The sequence below is a fragment of the Mixophyes fleayi genome, chromosome 3, assembly GCF_038048845.1.
Source record: "Mixophyes fleayi isolate aMixFle1 chromosome 3, aMixFle1.hap1, whole genome shotgun sequence".
Taxonomy (NCBI): Eukaryota; Metazoa; Chordata; class Amphibia; order Anura; family Limnodynastidae; genus Mixophyes; species Mixophyes fleayi.
Window position 1 is genome coordinate 327,339,703 of NC_134404.1, and position 20,863 is coordinate 327,360,565.

The 20,863-nt window shown below is 42.2% G+C and overlaps 1 protein-coding gene across 3 annotated transcripts in view; it reads left to right on the top strand.

Annotated features, from left to right (window-relative positions):
- Positions 1-20,863, top strand: part of TRAF5 (TNF receptor associated factor 5) — a 45,247-nt gene that overhangs the window by 17,102 nt on the left and 7,282 nt on the right. For all 3 annotated transcript variants that reach the window (XM_075204212.1, XM_075204211.1, XM_075204210.1), the window contains 5 exons: positions 5,915-6,136; positions 7,856-7,913; positions 10,514-10,615; positions 13,579-13,743; positions 18,275-18,352. In XM_075204212.1, coding sequence (XP_075060313.1) covers positions 5,922-6,136; positions 7,856-7,913; positions 10,514-10,615; positions 13,579-13,743; positions 18,275-18,352 — 618 coding nt within the window. In that variant the 5' untranslated portion in view covers positions 5,915-5,921. The remainder of the gene's footprint in view (positions 1-5,914; positions 6,137-7,855; positions 7,914-10,513; positions 10,616-13,578; positions 13,744-18,274; positions 18,353-20,863) is intronic.

Genomic DNA, 20,863 nt, shown 5'->3' on the forward strand with positions numbered 1-20,863 from the left:
CCACGTTTTGTGCACCATCATTTTCATCGCAATGATAAGGAAGAGAAGATCAAGACTATTTATCAAAATTGTTGTTTCGAAACAGCAGTCACGATAAACTGCTGTCTCTGCGAACACACAAGTGTGTTTTCTATCTCCTCTATGGTCCCTATTGCACTATTTGCGATAGTAACCGGAGGGAAGAGCAGGTAAGATCGCAACGCTGTCCCCATGGGCTTCAAAGAATAACTCCATCTTCAGATGGTGCTAGCCATTGGGCACAAGTTCCCAAATCCTTTGATTTTCGTAAGTTTGTTAAATCGCGCAAAATAAACCTATGGGGCTGCTTTTGCGTTTAAAAACAGTGGGGCTGCAGCAGATATCGGGGATCCTTTAGTTATTAATAGAGTGGATATTTAAAATTGTGGTGGTCCCCCAAAACCATCAGGCCTCTTAGAGACCTACAAACCTCACCATGACAGCTACTAACTAGATCCAGTAACCTATGTGTGTAGTGATCACCGTCCAGACTGTGTATAACGGCAGTCAGTGGGCCCTGCATATTGCTACAAGGAGCTAGTAAGAATTTCCACCTGCGCAAAGCAGATACAGTAGAAGAATATTGAGTTGTGGCAATGTATGGAAATGTTTACACTAATTGTGTCTGTCAATGTAAAAAAAAATAGCTCTCTCGTACCATAAATTTCCTTCAAAGTACATTAGTGATATTCTGTTCAGTTGTCATCGATCTTTCCACAGCATATTTCTGTTCTTCTACTTTTCAACCACAGAACGATTTGGTCAGAGGGCCTCAAATGTCAACAGGAAACTGATTTGAGTGATATCTATTAGCAAGTTTATAATTGTTTCCTATTTGATGGGCAGGATATGCTACTGTGGAGGTGGCTGACTTCTCTATTCAGTGTCGGAGCCTATGCTAGCCCAAAGTTTAGTGCATTGTAGGGGAGGAAATATAATTGCAATGTGGTCCCTGCGTTACAGTGTTGGTTGGTCATTTACATCCATCTGTTAGTGATCTGTGTTGCAGGATTAAATCAGTGTTTTTTTTTTTTCATTTACATTCTGCTAATAAGATCAGTCAAATATAAAATATCTGATGTTGTAATTTATTTATTTTTCCCGCTGTCTTATCAGCTAAATGTTAACTGCAAGGCCAGAACAATATTGCAAAAAAAACAAAACTTTAGTCACAGCTGTCAAACTGACTGTATACAGCCAGCTGCAATTTCCAGAACACATAATAAAAAAAGTTATTCTCCTATTTCTTTCCCTTCCTCCCATAACAGTATATTTTTTGTACTTCTATTTAAACTGGCAGCGATCCAGCCCTGATCCAGCGGTGTGATTGGGGGAGGGGGGCTGCACTCTGCTATGATCCCTCACGTTATTCGATTCACACTGGGACACAGGTGTAGGGCAGATAATATTGTGTAGAGGCATAGTCAGATTGACAATACTTATTCTTAAGAGTTGAATCACTTTAATATATGAATGTTTCCATCAAAAGGCAGCAGAAGTAGTTAACACTAGGTTACACATCCTGATATTAAGAGAGACATGATTTTTCTTTAATTTGTGCATGAACTTTTAACTTGTGATCTACATTTTGAAATGGATATCATCATCATCACCATTTATTTATATAGCGCCACTGATTCCGCAGCGCTGTACAGAGAACTCATTCACATCAGTCCCGGCCCAAGTCTAAATTCCCTAATATAAACACACAGACAGACACACAGACTAGGGTCAATTTGAAAGCAGCCAATTAACCTACTAGTATTTTTTTGGAGTGTGGTAGGAAACCGGAGCACCCGGAGGAAACCCACGCAAACACGGGGAGAACACACAGATAAGGCCATGGTCTGTGAGGCAGAAGTGCTAACCACTTAGCCACCGTGCTGCCCAATCCACTCAGTTTGTTTATTTCATATTCACCACTTGACAATAAGATTGTTTTCAAGTATTGTTTCTCATTTTCTGTTGCCTTTTATATGGTTAAATAGCAAAATAATATAAGTAAATATATTCAGCAGTCTCTCTGGAGCAATAGGGTGAATTGTCTTGCAGAGTGCTGGAACATTGTTGCCACCAGGGGTAGGATGGGCTGGGCGGTATCTGCCCCGCCCGGGCCAGTCCCATAGTGGGCTACATTGGACTGGGTGACTGGACTACCTGCATTTTTATTTTCCTTTAAACTGTTCCTAATAGGCTGCTGAGACAAGTCTTGTCCCAGGGCTAAAACTCGCCAGTCCTCCCCTGGTTGCCACAGAGTAAAAAGATTATTTATTATAATAGATCCAACTGTATATGGTCCGGTGGTAAACGTAAAAACGATTACCACAACCCCAACAATGACGATAGCTGCAAAGAAACACAGATTTGGAAGAAAAAAAAACCTACATCAATATAAACCGACTTACCTGCAAAGCGAAGCTTTAGATATCCGATGGGTGGACTTAACACTTAACCTGCGGGATCCCAACATTGCCACTTTAAATGAACAGTAACCTAGGTCACACTGTTGAGTGACGCGGAAGTCAAGTGTCAGAGAGGTCTGTCGTCGGAATTAGTTGCAGTCAGCATCATCCACCCATCGGAAATCTGCAGCGTCGCTTTGTAGGTAAATCTGTTTATAATGATGTCGTTTTTTAGGACAATTGTTGTTTCTTTGTAGGTATCGTCGTTGTCGGGGTTGTGGTACTCTGAAAAACGTACCCAACCCGTATGTTCAAACAGGCAGATCTCTGCCACACTTGGCAGTACACTTACATAGACATATGTGGCCTAATCCATAAGATCTGCATGTTCGGTACTGAAGTTGAATGTCTGGATCTCATTAAGTTTTGGCAGGTGTACTTACACCCACATACACAGGTCATAAGCCAATAAAACTTTGTAAACATTTGTTTTCATAGGGAAAAACGGGTTCGCTATTAGGCTTCACATCATACAGGAGATATAACCTTCCTTCTCACCCATGCATGAAAGTAACATTTTTCTATGTAAATTCACCAAATCCTATAAAATAGGAACGATCAATGAAGAAATCCTGCTTATTAGTACATTATTTTGTTTTGGTGGATGATTGCCGATAACCCTACTCAAAGTGTCACAGTGATGTCATTAGTTCATAGTGAATTGATGGGCTGCATGGTCAAATATTTAATTCATCCTTCAAAATGGCTGCCTCCACTGTAAGTTATTTACACTGTGTAAAACAACTCTTCCATAGTGCAAAATTAGCTTTGGACTGGGTGTGCGCCTCTGTTTTATATAAGTGCACCTAGATTCCCACCAAGGCACATCCATCTTATGGCCACAGTGGCTGAGGGGCAGAGTTTTGCACAGGCTGAGGAATGATGTGGGCGGAATGAGCGCGCTCCTCATACTGGAGAAGAGCGCCGGTATGCTTGGCTTCACAGAGCAGTGCCTAAGTGAAATTTCCTTCTGTGGAAATGATTGAAATAAAATAAAAACTGTGCTGTGGAGATGACATTTTATATTTAATAAATTACCACCTATGTTTCTTCTGAGCAGTTCCACGATTCTAGCAGGTTTGCTTGCAGCTCGGAGGAGAAAAATTCAATAATTGATATTTTTGTTTTAATTTAATATAGGTAAATGATCAATATCCCAACCCCACTCTTTTCTTTTTTGCAAGTCATCGGTTTCTGTTCCTCCTTATGTAATTCTAAACTGTCCCTTGAAACACTAACCTTTTCCCTTCCTCACTTTGATCTCTGCGACAGATACGGTGCTATGTTTAGCTAGATTCAGCTGATGTCTCTCTAGTTACAATGTAAGAGAGAACTAATCATCAGCGGGTAGACCAGCATGGCCGCCCCCTCGCCTCTGTCACCCAGAGCAGCAGCCACATGGGCTGCTCCAGCTGTAGTCATAGTCTCCAAAGCATCGTAAAACTCACCAAGTATGTATGTGACCATAGAAAGGTGGTTTATTTCTTATGGGAGATAATTTCCAAATGAAAGCTGCAGTGACGACATTGTAACAATATTAAACTCACATCTGTATTATTTTATAGTAATGTTACCTATGTGGTTAATATAACATATTTCCTCTCTCTACATCCTGTATCTTATCTGTCTTTCTCTCCCCAGTTCCTTTGTCTCTGTTTACAGCCCATGCCTTTCTCACCCATTCATTGTATTTATCTCAGTTTCCATCACCTTCATTCTCTCTAACACCCATGTACTGTACGATGCCTCTTCTCAGATTCCATCACCTTCATTCCCTCTCCAACACCCAAGTACTGTACGATGCCTCTTCTCAGTTTCCATCACCTTCATTCCCTCTCCAACACCCATGTACTGTACGATGCCTCTTCTCAGTTTCCATCACCTTCATTCCCTCTCCAACACCCATGTACTGTACGATGCCTCTTCTCAGTTTCCATCACCTTTATTTTCTCACCATCAGTCATATATCTCATGTATCATTCTTCCGTGGTCGGGACAGAATGCATGTCAATAATTTTGGTGCGGCCCACATAATGCCTGTTCCATCATCTGTAGACAATGTGTGCCAGGGTTGTTTAAATGAAGGGTGTTTTTGTTCTGAGATTTCTGAAGCCATATAGTGAAATATATACTAATCTAGGGTTACCAGCACCTCCTTATACGTTACTAGGAAGGTGCTTCTCAGGAATCTTAATTGTGTTCTCATTTTTCTAGTGCACAAAGTAGTGCTGTTTGACTTAATACAATATGACTATTTAATTATAATGCATAATGTGTTGTACTTTTCAAATTCCTATATAGTTACATGTATTAATTTAAAATAATGAAGTAGTGGGGTCGGCGGTCTAGTGTAAAACGGACGTGGTGAAATAACTTACCACGAGGCACAGTGTGTCCTTTTTCTTTTTCTTTTTTTTGTTTCCATTTAAATTTTACTTCTTAATAAAAAATATTTTGAATTAAAAGTATTACAAATATGGTAGCATTGCTTAAATTATACAAATTCTCCCCCCCCCCCCCTCTGTGTTGGAGATTATGTGGAGATGGGGCTGGCATAGTGCATATATCCTGGCATTGTCCCAAACTATAAATTGCTGCTGAATGCTATGTTTCACCTAATCAGTGAGGCGGTAATCCCTACCATTGCCCTACAACCCATCTTAACCATTGTCCATTGCTACCCGTGGACTGGGGGTATAGTTCTAATCATGTAATAGGTCACATCATCATGATCATCAAATCAGCCTCAGCTCAAGAGTGGAAAACCCCAAACCCACCTCTGCTGGAGAAAACTATCGCCAAAGTACATTACTGTAACATAATATAGACTATAGTCACCAATAGGGGAACAGGCACATCCCTTAATGCAACAGGGTGGGAACCTTGGGCAACAGTCAAGTACTAGTGGTTTGCTGGATGACAAATTGAGCTTTTATTTGAATGGAAACAATTTCATGTAAGCAATGCCTGTAAGATATCTGTTGTTCACTGTAATGTGGTTAAAGATCTACTTTATGCTGCTAATGTTAATATTCTTCCATAAACAATCTATATCCAATGCCTTCCATTCTCCTACCCCGAACCCTCCTCTTTTCTTTTCTCTAACACCCCCTAACACCCCCTGCGTATAAACTGATGAGGATTATTGTAACCCAGTTATCTTCTAGCCTTATTGTAGGCGTAACATAAGCTCGAAGTTAAATTCTAACTCTAAGCCTGGCTCAAGCTTTCACTAGTTCCAAGTTCTAACAGAGGTCCAGTTTTGCATCCCCAAATTCTAACAAGCAGGGGCTGGGGGGCAGGGGGACATGCAATCTTTTCCCTGGGCACTTTAGTGCTCGGGAATATACAGTAAACTTGCGTCCCATTTTGACAGCTGATGATTTAAAGTGTACACTAAGATGTATATCACATTCCTGTCTGCTTCCTTCCAGTTCCGCTATGGCCTGTGAGGATATAACCTTACACCCGATTGCGCTCGCCAGGCAGAACTCCAGCGCAGTGATGTCTCTTGACTTTGAACCAAAGCAGGAATACACGTTTGTAGAAAACCTGCAGGACCGATACAAGTGTGCAAGTTGCCACCTGGTTCTTCACAATCCTCACCAAACAGGATGTGGTCACCGGTTCTGTGAGAAGTGTGTATTGTGTCTGAAGTGAGTTTTACCCGAACTAGTATCTGTCTATCTCTTACAGTCTAATATGTGTTACAGAATGTGTAAATGTAATATGTAAATACCTGTTACTTGGGAAGAGCAGTAAAAAACTACCTATCTGTGCCCATGTTTAATAAGCTTAAAGGGATAGGCCATACTTGCCAACTCTCCCGGAATGTCCGGGAGACTCCCGCATTTTGTGAGAGTCTCCCGGACTCCCGGGCGAGTGTGGCAATCTCCCGAATTCTGCCCACTTCACTAGGAAGTGCCCCACTTCCTAGTGAAGTGGGCAGAATTAGATCCCAAACGCCGCGATTCCCGGTGAATCGCGGCGTTTGGCCCCGCCCCCGCTGTCAAATGACGCAATTTGCGTCATGACGTCACAGGGGGCGGGGCCGAAATGACGCGATTTCGGCCACCCCGCCCCTTCACGCCCCCCTCCACTGGCTGGCTCCCGGAAGCGAGCTGAAGAAAGTAGGTAAGTATGGGATAGGCTAAGTGTCTTTTTTTTTTTCTACACTAATCTGCTCACATGACCAGCAAACAGCAGGATTGATCCCTATTTTTAAAGGCTCAGGGCTCTGTTCTCAGGATAATGTTGCATTGGAGGGGGGAGGTAAATTTAAAATGTGGGGACAGATTAATAGTTGGGTTAGAGCATGTCCTAGATCAACTTTAAATTTCAATGTAAAAATAAAGCTATCAAGTATTTGTGTGCTAGATGAAAAGCAGCCAGTATTTTCTTTGTGTGAAAATAAATTAATCATCCATCACCCCTTGCATTGTAACATGGTTTGTCCAGGTGCAAATTTGCTCCTTGATTTTTTTGCTTTGTTCCTAACTCCGCATCAGGCCCACAGTTACTACAACTTTTAAAAATTCCACAAGTACCATTAAGCTGTGTTTTGTTAAGAAAACCCCAATGGTAGGGGACATACATCATACATGTCACAGTATAAAATCACCAGTAATAAACATACAATTTACAGAATAAGAACAGATAATGAAGAGAGTTGCAAACTGTTTGTCCCTTATAAGTAATGCAGCCACATCATGAGAGATTAATTTATAAGAACTTGGCTGTGGGTGAAAGTCTCAGTAAAGTTGGGCATAATGCAGGGGTGGATCTAAATTTTTGATTATTTTTTTTGGAGGGAGGGGGGGATTGCCCCTATCAACCCCTATTGCCCTCTCCCCCCTCCCCGCCCCCATGGAAATGTCAAATACCTAGGCTGGATATGAATGATGAGGGCATGGCGAACAATGTTTGACACAATTGTGACAGTTTGTCCAGACCCCAACTGGTGGCGTAAAGCCAGAGCGCGGTGACCTCACCGGCACAGTCCTCTAAAGCCAGAGCACAGTGACCTCACAGTCCTCTAAAGGGCCAGTGGTGTTGTACCGTGGGCAAGTGGCTACAAGCCAATGGACTAATTACTTTCTTTTCTTGTGCTCTTTCCATTAATGTAATGGAAATAGCACAAGAAATATATCTGAAGAAGTTGCGGTTTAATCTCTGCTGTGATATAGTTGTAGAAGCAGCACAACATTGCAGTAAATATAGTGTGAGCTCCCTTCCTCTCTGTAGCCAGATGCTGTGTTTTTGAGAACGGCTCCCTGTTGATTCACATTAGTGCACAGCGTTACATTATATCTATATTAAGCACAGTGCGAAAATGAACATGAGACTAATATCCTTTCTAACATTCTTCTCTGCAGTGAATTGTATGAAATACCACAGTGTCCAATAGACAAGGAACCCATCAAACCTCAAGAGGTAAGAGAAAAACAATTCTTTCTTCCAAACCAAATCAACATATTGTTGTAATAAATTTATATTAACATATTTTAAAGTGTTGTCTTCTATATTAAACATGTTGGATGTAAAGCAGTACAGAGTTTAGTGGAGTGAGTTAAACTACCACTAAAAAGCCATGTTAGTCGTTACAATCAGCCGGCATTTAATCCTACCCAGTAGTGGGTGCAAAAGAGACGTCTGAAAACCAGCGTGTTTACAGCAACACAGGACTACAATGGGCCAGAACGCCCTTACTGTATATGCCCTACGTTAGGCCTCCGCTTCCCTCCTCCGTTTCGCCTCTCAAGACGTAGACAGATGTAAATGTCATTTACGTTCGGACATGAATTGCATTCAGTTGGGTTCATTGGCGTACTGTCCATTTCTGGGCATACACAGCTATTTTACGCTATGCAAACGGACAGATGTCCGGGCATGTATCAGGCCCAGCATGTCTGTGTGTGCATTGTCCATTCACATAGTTGCTTAAGGTGTGTAGTCTTTTGCAGGTGATATAATACTTGTAGAGTCTCCCGGAATGTCCAGAGACTCCCTAAATAGTGGATGAACTATCTGGCTTCCAAGACAGTCTGGTAATCTTCCTGATGCCCAGCCAGAATGAGATATGGTGGTCATAAGACAACGTGGCTTCGCAATTTGCGCCATCACACTCCGGCCACCATGATGATGGTACGTTTTACGTCCTCAAACTACGGTGTACGGGGCATGGTGACACATTGTGGCGTAGTGGGTGGAGTGTTATGGTACGGATTCCATCATTAGTGCCACCTGAATTCAGACCCACAGACCCATTGGTACCTATTGACACCCCGGTCATTGACAGGATTGAAATCCGTTCAGGGAGCTTTTTTCCTGCCATCATTTATACATATAACATTTAAAACTGTAATGCTTTTCCTTAACCTGCCACTATTACTGATACTCTTCACTCAGCAACATCTACCGCTCCTCACTCACTCACCGATTCCACAATATTTACCAAGTGTCTCCTATCTGTCTGAGCGGTAGCTCCTGGTAGCACTGAAACTCTCTATTCCTTCATGACTAACCCACAGACCAATCTCCTACAATAGACGAAAAACTTCCTACATTACATGGATTCCTCTTGCAGGACATCATTGGTTCCTGACCTTCAAGCTGTCTCCTCCGCTGGAACCTCAACTTCACAATCACTCTTATGCTGAGTGAGAATAGAAAATAAATGATATAAATGGACATGTCTACAATCCACCCTCGTAACTCTTCTAGACCCTACAGTTGTCCAAACTTCTTTTCTCTCAGGGGGGCTCTGCGGCAGTGGTGGCAATTTAGGGGGTGACTGAGACATAAGAATTGTTGCGATTTCCGTCTATAACCGCATACTTTCACTGTGTGTGCCAATGTGAGAACTGAATACAGGTCAGAGAATCCGTATAGCTCCAGAATGTTTTTAATACAGTTTGGTCTGCAAGTAAGAATTAGAATCTTCTCTCCTTTCTCTGTTACTTATGATTTATAAAATGTAATTCTGGGGATCACCACCTGGTGAGAAATAGATAAAAAGAAATATAACATTTTTGATCCCCATATAAACCAAAAAGATTAGGTGGTTGGGTATAAATTATACCTACCTGCAACTACAGACCCGAACTTTAGTGCGGATTCTTTCTATATAGAAATATCTACAGAATGTTAGAAGATATACAAACCTCAAACAACCACTGCACTGCCCTAATTCAGACACACTGACAATAACAATGATTTTACAGACCAATAAAGGCATAACTCCGTCTGTTTCAAAACTATTGATGTTTATGAAACCGCTCACTTCTGTTCAGCTTGCTCAGAGCTCATGTATTGCTCTATATGCTATTTATAAACCAATTACAACAGTTGGGAGAATCAGTTTATTTAATTGGCTATACAAATGCTCACCACAAGCTCAGAATACACCCCTAAACTTAATTATACAACAGGAGCTGCAAGGAGTATATACAGAGTGGTACAGGAAGTTCCTAAATCTAATAGTGAACCTTAAACAAAATCTAGCTCTGTTATCTAGCTAGAGAACTTTAGGTTACGATAAAAACATGGCAACAAATAAGAAATAAATATATAGACACAAATAGATAAATGGAATTGGTAACCTGTTGTTCTGTGGGTTTGTGTGGGTGAGAATACTTTATTTATAATTTCACAGCATCATGGAATACAAATAGAGCAGACTCACTCTGTTTAATTTTATGCAACTTTTTCTTACATGAAAAGGATTCCAGTCGCCTGCACAACGGAGGCGGCCATATTGTACACTGAACCAATATTCATGACAAGTGACCTCTTCCTTGTGAATGTATAGCTTGTAGTCTCATTGATATTAACAGTTCCTCCCACAAAACACCTGGCTCTGCAGGTAATACGGGCACTCTTTCATTTCCGTAGTTCAGCTTACCTGTTTAATACGCTATTTTTTGCTATACTGTAAGAGTTGAATATAACAACTGATAGTTGTATCCAAGCTACGGGTGGCATTACTGCGGCAGAGTAAAAGTATTTATTTTCCTGTTCAAATTACCTTCCAGATATTTAAAGACAATTGCTGTAAGCGGGAAGTCCTGAATTTACTGGTGTATTGCAGAAATGCTCCCGACTGTGATGTGAAAGTGACGCTGGGAAGGTTCCAGGTAAGCGGGTTTTCATCATCATTATTATTATTATTATTATTATTATTATTATTATTATTATTATTATCCTTTATTTGTTAGGCGCCACAAGAGTTCCGCAGCGCCGTACACTGCACAAACAGTAGACTATACAGGGTGAAACATTACTGAACAATAAACAAAAAATACCAAAACTTCAGAAACTCCAGATGAGGCCACTGCAGTAAAAATGGAGCAGAAGAACAGGTGTGGAGACAGGAGGGAAGAGGGCCCTGCTCAAACGAGCTTACATCCTAAGGGATGGTAAACAAAACTCAGGCACAAAGGGAGCCAGTAGAAGTATGTAGGGAGAGAACAGGGGCCCGGGAGGAGAGAGGGGAGAGCGAGCGGAGGAGATGAGGGGGGTTAGGTGTAAGGTTGGTAGGCTTTGAGGAACAGGTGAGTTTTAAGTGCCCGTTTGAAGGAGCACAGATTAGGAGAGAGATGGATGGAGCAAGGGAGGTCGTTCCAGAGAAGGGGGCGGCACGGGAGAAGTCCTGGATTCTGGAGTGGGAAGAAGTGATCAGAGTGGAGGAGAGGCGACGGTCATTGGCCGAATGCAGGGAGCGGGTAGGAGTATGAATGGAGAGGAGGTTAGAGATATAGGGGGAAGTGGACTGGGAGAGCGCTTTGTAAGTGGTGGTCAGGAGTTTGAAAAGGATTCAGTAAGGGACGGGCAGCCAGTGTAGGGCGAGGCAGAGCGGGGAGGCTGAGGAGGAGCGACGAGAAATGAAGATGAGTCTTGCAGTCGAATTGAGTATAGGGCAGAAGGGGGAGAGAAGGAGGCCAGTAAGGAGGAGGTTGCAATAGTCATCATCATCATCTATTTATATAGTGCCAATAATTCTGCAGCGCTGTACAGAGAACTCACTCACATCAGTCCTGTCCCATTGGAGCTTACAGTCTAAATTCCCTAACACACAGAGAGAGAGACAGAGAGACTAGGGTCAATTTGATAGCAGCCAATTAACCTACTAATATGTTGGGAGTGTGGGAGGAAACTGGAGCACCCGGAGGAAACCCACGCAAACACGGGGAGAACATACAAACTCCTCACATGGTCGGGAATCAAACTCATGACCCCAGTGCTGTGAGGCAGAAGTGCTAACCACTTAGCCACCGTGCTGCCCACAATATATGTAAACGTATTTGTGTTTTTTTATTACACCATAGTGTCTATATTCGGTTTGCTAGCAAGACATGCATTCAAACGTTTGTATTTAGAACATTACAATGATATTAACTATTTGTGCACTTAGCGTAGATGCTGCTGATTCAGAGCTGGACGTATCTTGATGTATACGGCTCAGCACGTGGGAGTAAATACGTACAACTTTTTTTTAGAGTAAATTATGTCTAATTTTCGACCAACTCCGAATCAGGCTCTTAATATTTAATATAAAAACCTCATGATATCAATGTGAACGTAACTCAGTCAACAGTGCAAGATATTGGTAGAATTTAAAACCAGTCTAGAAACTTACGTTTGGATAACAAATTCTCCTGCTAAACAAGTTTATTATGAAGAGGCTGCATCCTGACAGGTTCCCCCTGGTATAACCTGGCACCGATGTGGGTAATCTGGGACTTAAAGGAGTTTTACACTGACCTCATCGCCATCTGCTGCAAAATGTCACCATGAAATGCCGTACATAGGAACGTAACTGACAGCAAGGGATATATGATAGTTATCAAAATAACAAATCCCTCGTACATGTATCAAAGAGCAGAAATACTTGGAGTCGTGACCCAGCTCCATGGTGTTGGCACTTTGTCCACTGTGCCCGGCTTTGTGCCAACACCACACAACAAGGGGCATGAACCTTCCTAATTCCCCGTATTGCTGCTAAACCTCAGAGTTAAGAGTTGCGACCAGAATGCTTTGAATGGCTAAATGGTTTATGACATCCTACAAAGCAGTGACCTCCTTCAGGATTTCCCTGTCCCCATTCCTTGTAACTCACTTAAATGTCTTGCAACATGCTCCTAATATTGTCTAAATCATTATGTATAAATAAACAATAGAGCAATCATTTGCACCTCTGCACAAATCCCCGTCTTGCTGTACAAAGCCTGTGCCGTGGACAGAAAGCAGTTTTTTGGCATCCCAAAATAAAAAACTCTGCTTTTTATGACTCCTGTGAGTTTATTACGATCAATATACTGAGCATCATTTACAAAGCGCAGGATGGCTGAGGCTTATCCATTTTTCAGGCGTTGTTATGCGCCTAGAATTCTACCACAATGCACATGTTTACGGAGCGGCATGGTGGTTTATGCAGGAAACCAGAGGTGGGCACCAGCTGATGGCGGGCGCTGGGCAGAGTAAAATATGGTGGAAGGTGCGCTTCATCATTGCAGTGGAGTGTAAAATTGAGATTCCATTTTGCAAAGCAAGATTATTGAAATGAGATAAAGGTGGAGCAGGCACGGCCACTTCAACGGCACAAAAGACAAGAATTTGATTTGTGCATCAGCTGTCGGAGACCGAGTCTCATTCTCTGTTAATAGCACACCCCTTGCGCCTTCAAGATTCGCGTTGGTGCACTTTGCCCAATGTATAACAAAGCTCCAAACGCTCTAAAGTACACACATTATAAAGACAGCTCCAATTTCCCCTCGTTATTCATTTAAAAGGATAAATGAGATTAAACTGAGCAGTATATTAGGCGTAAAAGTAAAAAAAACAAATGCAAGGGGTGATTCTAAAGTTGTAGGAGGTTGACCTTTTCATGTAACTTTTGCACATTGCGCCTCTTCAGATTTCTACGCTTCTCCCCGCACCTGGGAGCACTTGCAGAGGCGTCTCCGGAGACCAGGGAGTAGGCGTGCAACTTTTAATGAGTGCTGGGCAGACCATAGAGGCTCACAGGTGCAAAGCACATGCAGTGCATGATGTAAATAAGGTTCACTAAATGTATTAAGACCATATTGTTTGATCACAGGATCATCTTGCCCAGTGTTTGTATGAAACGATCACGTGCAGCAACACAGGATGTCACGACAAGGTGTGCAGAAAGGACTTGGAGAATCACCTGAAAACACAGTGTGAACTGAGAGACGAAACCTGCATTTACTGCAAGAAAAGCATGGCATTGATTGACCTGCAGGTAATGCTAGAATACTATTAACATCTGTTAAGGCATTGTACAACTTTATTTTCCAATCCAGTTGTGGATTTCCCTTACATCATTCAGAATATCGCTGTGTGGGCAGCAGTACCAGGGTAAACTGTTTTGCCATAAGACTAGGGGGTAAATGTATCATCCTCCTATTTTTTCAACTCGCCGGAAATCGGCGACTTTGCATTGAAAATTTAAAGCGGCGATGGCTTGTAAAGGCAAACTTGCCTTTACAAGCCATCGCCGCTTTAAATTTTACCTGCAAAGTCGCCGATTTCCGGCGAGTTGAAAAAATAGGAGGATGATACATACATACATACATAATCATCATCACCATTTATTTATATAGCGCCACTGATTCCGCAGCGCTGTACAGAGAACTCATTCACATCAGTCCCTGCCCCATTGGAGCTTACAGTCTAATTTCCCTAACATACACACACACAGACAGAGAGAGAGACTAGGGTCATTGTTTTTGATAGCAGCCAATTAACCTACCAGTATGTTTTGGAGTGTGGGGTGTGGGAAACCCACGCAAACACGGGGAGAACATACAAACTCCACCCAGATAAGGCCATGGTCGGGAATTGAACTCATGACCCCAGTGCTGTAAGGCAGAAGTGCTAACCACTTCGCCACCGTGCTGCCCACACATACATACATAATCACCCGCATAGCCACAGAGATAAAGATCCAGTTATCCAGCATGATGGCTGTACAACTGGATCTCTTGTCAGTTTGACCATATAAGTTGGACAGATCCTGTTGTGGACGGGCTGGATGAATACACATCAGCCAGTGTTTTTATCAGCAGTGAGGATTTTTCACCCTGTTAAATGTGACGTGATTGGATCCTGTCCTAATCAATCAAGGAAAGTGTTTTGGTGGGTAACGTCTGGCTACTCCTTTTCTGTAAATGACCGTGCCGACAGAATTGGCACATGCTGGGCTAGGCTAACTGCCATGCAGCGTGTGTATTGTATATATGTTCAGTTTTAAACCTGATCTGTCATGTCTGAGAAATTAGATTGGTCTGAATAATAGAGAGGTGTTCAAGGATCACTAAAAGTACATTTTAATTCAATGTAAATAAAGTATAAATACAGCTATGGGGCATGTTATCTGGGACACCTTTATCCTGAAAAAAAAGAAAGTAAATAATGATTGATGTTTGGTAATATCACACTTGCTCACTGAGCATTTCCTCCTAGAATCACTGTTTGGAGCACTGCTAAACATTTTAGGCATGATGCTACAAATCAAAACCCTCTTGTCCAAAAAATACCCAAGTTGCAAGCATCCCAGATAACAGACCCCATACTTTTAGTTCATACATGAGAATTAAATATCATCATGCAGACCTACTTACCTGCCTATTCTCTTCTGCATGGATGCAGTTCTCCCTGGGCTTCCTCAGACATATAGACACAGTCATATAGCAATGTTCCAGGTAATACCAGCAGACCCTGGCAGAGGCCGAGGGGAAGAGTTGGGTGACCGTTCCTTGCAGAATATGAAGTAAATGGACTAGTGCACCCAGGTTTGCAGAGTGGTGCAGAAATGAGATTCCCTTTACAGACCGATCACTTGCCATGCAGAGAGGCGCCTGGATATTTCTACTGTACAAAAGAACTTTAATTTTGCAACAGCTCCGTGATGGGGGATCTTATGGTCTTGTGCTTTTAATGAAACCAGTTTTGTGCCTTCATGTTAAGGACCGCAGAGCGGGGGAGGGGACCTGCCTGGGGGCCATGGCTTGCTTGTGTAGTGGGAGGAGCCACCAACCTGGCTCCTCTCTATGAAAGGACCCCCTTTTCAGCACAGATTTTTACACCTCTCCACATATCTAGTCACACATCTAGATTGTAGCGGCGTTTCCTGAAACTAAAGAGTAGACGTGTACCTTACTATGCACTGTGAGGACCATCTGTACCTGTCCTCTTGATCCCATTCCCTCACAAATTGGTATGTCCCTGTCTCCTGTTCTCATTCCCCCTCTAACTAAAATCTGTAATCTATCTCTTTCTACTGGTATTTTTCCATCATTATTCAAGCATGCAGTGATTACTCCCATTTTAAAAAAACAAAATTCTGACCCTAACTCTCTCGTAAATTACCGCCCCAGCTCCCATGCGCCTCCAAGCTTCTCGAGAGAATTGCCTACACTCGCCTCACACACTTTCTTACAGCAAACAACCTATTGGATCCTCTTCAGTCAGGCTTTCGCTCTCAACACTCCACAGAGACTGCACTGACCAAAGTTGACAATGATTTGATCACAGCAAAAAATAATAACCAATACTCTCTTCTAATTCTCCTGGATCTCTCTGCTGCATTTGACACTGTTGACCACTCTCTCCTCATACAAACGCTACAATTCCTATCCTGGTTCTCATCCTACCTATCTAATCGCTCTTTCAGTGTTAATTTCTCTGGATCCACCGCTGCTCCGCTTCCTTTATCAGTTGGAGTACCACAAGGTTCAGTCCTAGGTCCTCTGCTATTCTCTATCTACACCACTTCTCTTGGAAAACTAATAAGCTCCTTTGGATTTCGGTATCATCTCTATGCGGATGATACACAAATTTATCTATTCTCTCCTGATCTTTCACCATCTGTGTTGTCTCGCGTTACTGACTGTCTTTCTGCCATTTCATCTTGGATGTCTTCTCACCAACTCAAACTCAATCTCTCAAAAACTGAATTAATAATATTCCCACCCAAAAACGGAAGCTTCCTGCCTGACATTTCTATTTCTGTTGATAACATGACCATAAATCCCACCCCGCAAGTTCGTTGCCTAGGTGTAATCCTTGATTCACAACTGTCGTTTATTCCCCACATCAACTCTATATCTAAATCATGTTACATACACCTAAAGAACATTTCCAGAATACGCACATATCTGACACAAGACACCGCAAAAACATTAATTCATGCACTCATCATCTCCCGCATCGACTATTGCAATTCCCTCCTTACTGGTCTTCCCAAAGTCAGACTTGAACCCCTACAATCTATTTTGCACGCAGCGGCTAGATTGATTTTCCTTACAAACCGTTATTCCTCTGCTGAGCCACTCTGTCAGTCTCTACATTGGCTACCTGTATTTCAACAAATCCAATATAAAATTCTACTACTTACATACAAGGCCAGCAACAAAATTGCACCGACATACATTTCCTCACTTGTCTCGAAATATATCCCTACTCGACACCTCCGTTCTGCACAAGCTCTACGTCTCTCCTCCTATCTCATCACATCCTCCCATTCTCGGTTACAGGATTTTTTCCGGGCTGCACCCACTTTGTGGAATTCCCTCCCACGCACAGTAAGACTTTCCTCTAGTCTTCAAACCTTCAAGCGTTCACTGAAAACCCACCTCTTCAGACAAGGTTATGATATTCCTCAATCATCATCTTAATTTCTCTAGATTACCCTATTACCATCCTCTACACTGCTAACGCAAGACAACAACCCTCTTACCAACATTGCCACACACACAGCCCACTCAGTACTTTTACCTTTGCAGTCTAGCTGGTCCATTGTGCAATATGATGTAGCACATGCCCCTGTGTTTCTAACTCCCATTGTCCCATAGATTGTAAGCTTTCGAGCAGGGTTCTCTTACCTCTCTGTCTGTATGTATTACCCAGTATTGTCTTATCAATGTTTGTTCCCAATTGTAAAGCACTACGGAATTTGCTGGCGCTCTATAAATAAAGGTTGATGATGGATGGGCAACATGTGGCCCTCTGAACCTTCACCTGGGGCTCCCAGCTTTGTAACGCTTGTTATGGACCTAATTCTGCCCACTTCACTAGGAAGTGGGCAGCTGCGGGAGATTGCCACACTCTCCTGGGAGTCCGTAAGACTTACCCGAAATGCGGGAGTTCCTCACTTGTCTCGAAATATATCCCTACTCGACACCTGGACAAGTATGCACTAGATAGATCTTTGCAGCACATTTACCATATCACCTGTTTTATCAGACTGTGCGTGAGAAGAGCAAGGTTGGGGCTCATCAGAATATTTACAGATTTGTTCACTTTCTACCCTCATCCAGTTATTATAAATACTAAATAAATAGAACCTTTAACAATCTACACCATCTGTGCAGCTTATTTTTATATTCCATGTTGCAAAATGAAATCTAATATTTGTAGATATGCGCAAGTTCAGTACAACAAGATTTAACAGCCCATCATACAAAGCAAATATTTGCTCATCCTGATACACCAATTAATTTGTATAAACCTATAAACAAGTGTAAAGGAGGAACAATAGGCAGTAATGACATAGTAACGGAAGTAATTGGCTTTCCTGCTGCAGCACCACATTTTTGCCTGTATAAATGACCATCCTTGTAGGCTTAGATTTGGTTTTATGATACTGTATTTTGGAGGACAATACTCATTAAAGCATATGGGAGTTTTTTGCAAACCATAAAACCTGTTACTGTTGGGTTATGTGTTTTGGAATTTCAGTATTTTTATTCAATTTTGTGCTTTTGTTTCAGATACACATAAGAAAGTATTGTCCGTTATATCCGGTTTCATGTCCCAACAACTGCAGCAATACGTGTCCAAGAGATGAGGTAACGTATTGTCCGTTTTTAGAGAAGACTCTTCAAAATATATGTATTATTATTTGTATCATTGTCATAGTGTTCCCTTCAGCAGGCATGTGTAGAGGAAGGAATATGGTCGGTAATATAGTGAATATACAGTCATGGCCAATAGTTTTGAGAATGACACAAGTATTGGTTTTCACAGAGTTTGCCGCTTCAGTGTTTTTAGACCTTTTTGTCAGATGTTGCTATGGTACACTGAAGTAAAATTGCAGTCATTTCATAAGTGGCAAAGGCTTTTATTGAAATTATGTTTGTGCAAAGAGTCAATATTTGCAGTGTTGACCCTTCTTTTTGAAGACCTCTGCAATTCACCTGGCATGCTGTCAATCAACTTCTGGGCCACATACTGACTGATGGGCGTCTATTCTTGCCTAATCAATGCTTGTAGTTTGTCAGGATTTGTGGGTTTTTGTTGGACCACCCATCTTTTGAGGATTGATCACAAGTTCTCAAGGGGATTGTTTCCTGGCCATGGATGCAAAATGTTGATGTTTTGATCCCGAGCCACTTAGTTATTACTTTTGCCTTATGGCAAGGTGCTCCATCATGCTGGACTGTTCATCACCAAACTGTTCTTGGATGGTTGGGAGAAATTGCTCTTGGAGGATGTTTTGGTCCCATTCTTTATTCATGGCTGTGTTTTTGGGCAAAATTGTGAGTGAGCCCACTCCCTTGGCTGTGAAGCAACCCCACACATGAATGGTCTCAGGATGCTTTACTGTTGGCTTGACACGGGACTGATGGTAGCGCTCACCTTTCCTTCTCTGGACAAGCGGATTCATCAGTGAAAATTACTTGACCCCAGTCCTCAGCAGTCCAATCCCTGTACCATATCAGTCTGTCCCTGATGGTTTTTCCTGGAGAGAAGTGTCTTCTTTGCTTACCTTCTTGATACCAGACCATCCTCCAGAAGTCTTCACCTCACTGTGCATGCAGATGCACTCACACCTGCCTGCTGCCATTCCTGAGCAAGCTCTGCACTGATGGTGCCCCGATCCCGCAGCTGAATCAACTTTAGGAGACGGTCCTGACGCTTGCTGGACGTTCTTGGGTGCCCTGAAGCCTTCTTCACAACAGTTGAACCTCTCTCCTTCAATATTCTTGCCTATGAAGCCCCTTTTCTGCAAAAGAATGATGACTGCACATGTTTCCTTGCAGGTAACCATGGTTAATACAGGAAGAACAATGATTTCAAGTACCATGCTCCTTTTAAAGCTTTCAGTCTGTTATTCTAACTCAATCGGCATGACAGAGTGATCTCCAGCCTTGTCCTCATCAACACTCTCACCTGTGTTAACGAGAGAATCACTGACCTGATGTCAGCTGGTCCTTTTGTGGCAGGGCTGAAATGCAGTGGAAATGTTGTTTTTGAGATAAAGTTGATTGTCATGGCAAAGAGGGACTTTGAAATTAATTGCAATTCATCTGATCACTCTTCATGACATTCTGGAGTATATATGCAAATTGCCATCATAAAAACTGAGACAGCAGACATTGTGACAAATAATAATTGTGTCATTCTCAAAACTTTTGGCCATGACTGTATATTCCCTCCCATATGGAACCGGGCAGCCAGCAATGACCAGCAGTTATTAAGGATTGAGGGTCTGTAACACTGGCTCACATGTGGATTTGGCCACAAAGTGATAGTATATGTGACCAATTTCAATTGGACTCCAGTTGGATGGAGTCACTGCAATCCAATCAGATTGGACACTGCTAGATTGCTTACAGATCTGATGGGATTGCAGTGATTCATAAGTCATTGGAGGTCACCTCCTGACTGATCACTTCCTTCCAAATACTATTAGCTGATAAATCAAGTGAACATATTCCTACATAAACTCCTCAGTCCAATCTAGCTCTGTCTGAATAGTTATTTCTGTCTAGGTATTTGGTTCTGTTATTCCTTATTCCATATACGTTACCAGTGATACAGCACAAGTGCTCAATAACATGGTAATGTAATAAAAGTTTTAGGTAAAGATCATATATGTAGAAGTAACAGACAATAAATCTCCTGAGAATATTCAAATCTGGGTTTCCGCACAAGTGTGGCTCCTGTGCCGGAGTTAAATTTCGTGCAGGAAGGGATCTCTAAATGCTTGTTTTGACCAACACATGGAATTAGGGCACAGATGTCAGGATGAGGATCCACCCATTGGTACTGAATTGATTTCTCCCTTTAAAAATTCCAGACTCGCAACACCTTAGAAACTGTTGCTCACGAAAGAGCTAAAATGGCGTTCACCCTTATACCACGCTAACATATTCATGGTGATCCTACATCAGGTACCCTGACCATATCCTCAGGAGAGCAGAGGTCTGTTATACAATAGGACTAGGGACCTCTGCTGGACAAACTGTAACAATCCAGGATACAGGAACCCAATTAGCCACTGAAATGACAGCTGGATTCCTATTGGACAAGTGGTATTGCCATCCAATCAGTTGCCAGCTGTCATTTCTACCCAA